General features: G+C 35.1%; 1 protein-coding gene across 2 annotated transcripts in view; it reads left to right on the top strand.

Annotated features, from left to right (window-relative positions):
* Nucleotides 1-4,411, top strand: part of LOC144971146 (beta-1,4-mannosyltransferase egh-like) — an 86,979-nt gene extending 82,568 nt beyond the window's left edge. For both annotated transcript variants that reach the window (XM_078911601.1, XM_078911603.1), the window contains exon 2: nt 1-4,411. This exon is cut by the window's left edge and continues 873 nt beyond it. In XM_078911601.1, the coding sequence (XP_078767727.1) occupies nt 1-885 (885 nt within the window). In that variant the 3' untranslated portion in view covers nt 886-4,411.
* Nucleotides 4,412-5,442: the final 1,031 nt, after the last annotated feature.

The raw sequence follows: 5,442 nt of genomic DNA, 5'->3' as shown, positions 1-5,442 counted from the left end.
GAGCCCGAAGTCGATATTTTAAGTCCCGGAGATTGGATTGTTCATCTGGATGAGGAAACAATTCTGACCGAAGAATCCGTCATTGGTGTAATGAACTTTGCTGTTTCTGGTGAGCATTCATTTGGCCAAGGCGTTATAACATACGGATGTGGTCAGATAGTAAACTGGATTACTACGCTGGCAGATTCAATTCGGGTTGGAATTGACTACGGTTGTCTACGATTTTGTTTGGGCGTTTTGCACAAGCCGTTTTTTAGCTGGAAAGGATCATTTATAGTCGCTGATGCTGAAGCCGAAAAATTAGTGTCATTCGACCACGGAGTAGAAGGATCGTTAGCCGAAGATTGCTTCTTTGCTTGTGTAGCTTACAGTCGAGGATATAGCTTTGGAATAGTTGAGGGTGTGATGCACGAGAAAAGCACGTTCACTCTCCTAGACTTCGTATATCAAAGACGACGGTGGATGCTAGGTATTTTACAAACTGCTCTCAGCAAAAACATTCCATTTTTATACAAAGTCGGCCCAATTCTGATGACGCTCGCAGCATGGGCTTTGCCATTCAATCTTTTAGCTCTAGTTCTTGGGTTTATCTGGCCACTCCCAACATCTCCAATAATGACAAACGTATTTTGTTTTGTTGGGTGTGTCGTCATTTACTTGTTTCTTCTTGGAACAGTGAGAACCTTTAGTATTGAACAGCAGGGTTTAGTTAAGTTTTGTGTTATTATTCCTGCAACGTTGGCATGTGCTCTAATTGGAGGAATTTTAGAGAACGTATCATCTATCATGGTATTCTGGCCTCCAAAAGCTTCCACTAATCCTCAGAGTTTTTATGTAGTCGATAAAAGAGTCGTCAAAAATAAAAATTTTACCAAATTGCTTTGATGACGGTTTTATCATTTCATAGATTAGTTAGCTTTAGCGCTTTACTTTAATTATTAGTCTCTAATAGATAGCGTTCAATTGTATTTACATATGGTGTCGAGGCCAACCACCCCAAGTCAGATTGATATTGATCTATTACGAATTACACTCCAACATTTGTTGATCACTTAACTTATTCCTCTGCTTTCTTTGTGGAACAACGGGCTTCAATAAACAGTTCTTATTTACTTCTCTCCTCGGCCGGAGTACTCATCTCCCCTCAAGTCGAAACCTGAGGTTTTGATTTTGTCCAGGGTTCCTTGTGCACTGTAATGAAAATGTTTGCTTGAAGCTCGAAGGAAAAATTAAAGTTAAGTATTGAATTGTAAGCTTCAATGTTTTAGACGAAGATAGATGCTGTGGACGTTTCGAGTTTTCCCCTTTATCAACAAAAAACGATGAACAGTTTTTATACAATGTCCGCCCAAAGGTTCTTAATGTTTTGTTGATAAAGGGGAACCCGAAACGTCCACAGTATTTGTCTTCGTCTAAAATATTGAAGCTTACAATTTAAAAAATATCTTGTGCACCTTATGATTACAGGTCGTCGCTTTCTATTGACGGGCCTCAGTTTGCAGCTGTTTACAAGAATCCAGAGGCCATAGTTTGACACGTATTAGTAAGCTCTTGCTTTTTCTGTGGTGTGTGGGAGGGGGAGGATCTGTTTGTCTCTCGCAAGGTCTCAAAATATATATCAATTACTAACTATACATTAGAGTTGAAAATCTCAAGTTTGTATTTTTGAGTCTTGAGTTGATAAATAATTGTGGATTGGGGAAGAAGGTAAATGAGTAACTAATCCATCTCTTGGGATGGCAAGCAATGTCACTCAATAAGTCATTGCTTGCTTTTCCAAGTAATATTTTCACTTTTTCTTGGTGACTTCTTAATTTGAAACAAATCTGGAGGTATCTTTCTAGGCACAAGATATGTCTGCTGTTGCAGTTATCGCATTAGATGTCAATGGGAGATGATGAAGAAAGTCACAGTCTCTTCTCGGTGATTCGAACCTTTATAATCTGAATGTCTCAATAATCCGAAGCAATGAACTGAAAACGTAATTTGTTCTGCCTCATTTGCACGAGAACGTGTTCTGCCGTACTGTGGAAAAACACGTGTTTCAAATTTTGGTCAGAAAGCTCGTCCAGATATCAATCGATTAAAATGACCCTCACCTTAGTTAAACTTCTCAAACCTGAGACTTTGTAACGTGCTTTTCGGACCCCGCGGTGGTAATGGCTGATTTAACGTTTCGACGGCAAGCATGGATTTTTTTTTAGAAAGAGAGAAGTCTTCCATTATTTTTTCATAATGTATAAACAAATCTAACTGTTTTCGTCAAGAGAGCGAGTTTACTATAGCTTCAATGAGACCCGAGTCGCATCGCTTCTACTTCTCTTGGCAAAACTGTTACGACCGTAGTTATAGTAAGATAGATTATGAGTAGAACAAATTATAATCCAACCTGTATAGGTTTGACCTTTCAAAATTCTCGACAAACAGCCCGGCCGAATTCCATTGCATGGGAGTATTGGAATAATCAAGACTCGATTGTTAGTGTAAAATTCAACTAGCCTTTTGACTTTATCAATTTTTATTATATTTTCTTGCAAGGTAAGTCAGGTTTACACAAGTGGAGTGAAGATAAATGAAGTACATCTGCTACATACCCAGTCCCTATTCAATCAAAAACTGGCTTAATAATACCCAGTGGTTTAGAAGCTTTGCAGGTTTTATTTATTTTTATGTTAAGATTTCCAGCTTAATCAAGCTACACTGACTGTTGTTAACTCTTGACGAAATGTGACTTAGAGATTTAATGAGGGACCAAATTGATAACCATTATTTAATAGAATATCAAATTGTGTTGTGTTTCAATGTCAGATCATTTTGTTAGTAAAAGTATGGCCATTGTGAAGGGTGAATGTTTGATGAAAACTGTTGTATTTCAATGTTGTGGACTAATTTTAAAATACTATATTAATTCCTCATAACATTACAACAAGAAGCATCAGCTTGTAAAGAATAAGTTTATTCTTAATGATTTTTAAAAATATTTTGACTGATTATTTATCTGCTTATTACGACGACGTAATGGTAATAGCCTCTTGTTGAACTACTGAATTGTCTTTCAACCGATCGATTGGTCATTATTCCACCCCTCTCATTGGAAAACCCTATCATTTCTGAATAGATACATAATCGTTGAATAATGCTTTGAACGCGTTGAATAAACATTTTATTCATCGATTGCAGAAATATTGCTGCACTTTGTATAGAACAGTAAAGTTTGCTGCCCCAAACGTAAACAATAACAAGTTGCTAGTGATTTCCGTTAGGGACCGGAATAATTTACGCACAATATAGGTCTCCCAATTTTGTAGTTTGAGTTGTAGGCAATACACTTTCAGTATTGAAAATATGTTTACATAAAATCTAACAGTTGCAGAAATAATAATATAAGACTAAATTATTCTGAAAATCAGGCTCCGAATAATTCTCGTTTTGTTCATACCAGCGCAATAATTTGCTCTGGTCTAAAAATAGATAGACGTAACTTTTGATAAATGTTACCTTTTGTTCCATAAAATATCCATATCTAGACATTATTTGATGCATGATCGAGTATTTATGAATATGTGTTTCTTTTGCCACCTAACAGCCAAATTTTAAAGGTTATTTTCTTTCTATTATTTACATTGGAACGTGAGCTGTCAAGACAGGAACATGTGGTTTGCCATGTGCTTCTCGACCTTTGTTTACGTTTGGGGCAGCAAACTTTACTGTTCTATTGGTGTGAAATATGGTGTAAAATACAGCTGATTGGCAATTATAGATACTCTCTTGGTGCGTATGAATACAAAGCCAACGTTTTTCTTTTTATTTTTGGATCAAATTGTCAGTCAAGCAGATGGGCAAAAATAAAGATTATGGTGAATCGAAGTACTGCTACAACACACTTGGTCACGAAATATCTAAGAATCTTACTTGGAGGGGTGGAATAAACGTATTCTTTCATTATTTGTATTTATTAAACTCTTTATTTTTTTATCGTGCAATAACACATACTCGCAAGCTCGTAGTGTTATTTGGCAGGATAAAAATAACTCGTGTAATAAATACAAAGAACTGAAAGAATCGTATAATATAACACAAATCGAGAGACTCAAATTAAAAGGAAATGTGAATGAAAGTTACGTCGTATTGATGAAAACTCTATCATGAGTTGGATATAAGCAGAGCACACTGTGCGATTTTGATATCATTCATGTGTGTTTCATTGCACGAGATCATTCCATTCAGATTTAAAACTCCATCGCGGTTATTACAACTGCAAAATGCTCATTTTAATTTTAAGATAGATCGCTCTTTGGACAACAAGGGATATATATTCCTGTTGACATCAGACAGACAGCCTGTTTGATGGATTATCTATATTCCTTCATGGAATGCCTAGTCGACGGGATCTAATGGTGCCGTTGCGAAAGGGCGGATATATATATATATATATATATATATATATATATATATATATATATATATATATATATATATATACATGTGTTTGTGTGTTTTTTAAATATTTGTCTGATAATTTGTTACATTGCATCAGTATTTATGTATGTATTTATTTATTTATTTATCGATTTATTAGATAATTTATTTAATTATCTCATGAACTAATCAACTTTGTGATTAATACCAACCTTACTTTAAAATGTCGGCCTTTTGTCATCTCTGACCTGCGGTCAATAAAATTGTCCATTGCCTAATATAAAACCATATGCTATGCAAACAAGTTTCAGATCACTATAAAAACAATCATAACAGAGAAGGAAAATGAAAAAATCATCCCGTAGAAAATATCGAGGGAAAGGATTCTAATTTGTCATACGATTTCGAATATTGGTCTCAAAATAAATGCATTAAATAAAATTGGCACATATCAGTCCATGCATTTTAGATTTCCTTCGTTCTAATGAATATTACATTCGAATCATGGATCTCTTATCGCTGTATTACCAGTAAATTGATGTTTAACTGTAATTTCACTTTTGTCGTTCTCCAAAAATTAGAAAATTGATCAAGTAACAATGACAACCTTGTATTTTATTTTTAGTTGCGAATACAATGGATTTTCATTACGTCCATATCCGTTGTCATTCAATCAAACCCGATATCGAGACCTTTTCAATCCAACCACACAACGCAGTGAATCGTAATTGTGAGTAAAAAAAGTAAGAAGGAATGTGAATCCATTCTAATGCTAGGCTTACTTTATCCACTTAATAGAGTTATAGTTAGGCGCTATTAACTACGCATCACGTAAATATCACATTGGTGGGTCTATTCTGCTATTCGCAAACATGACGTCTGTAATCAGCCATTCTCATATTTTATATTTGATACATGAGTCGGGGTCGACGTGTACTTATTTGCAGGTCTGATAACTCAATTCCTTATGGGCTAATTGTTGTAATGGAAATCTCAAAAATTGACGCAAAATATTGTCCATTA

Source organism: Berghia stephanieae, chromosome 4 (genome assembly GCF_034508935.2).
Source record: "Berghia stephanieae isolate SIO BIC M18660-M18661 chromosome 4, UCSD_Bste_1.3, whole genome shotgun sequence".
Lineage (NCBI taxonomy): Eukaryota > Metazoa > Mollusca > Gastropoda > Nudibranchia > Aeolidiidae > Berghia > Berghia stephanieae.
This window is presented reverse-complemented; position numbering and strand designations above follow the sequence as displayed.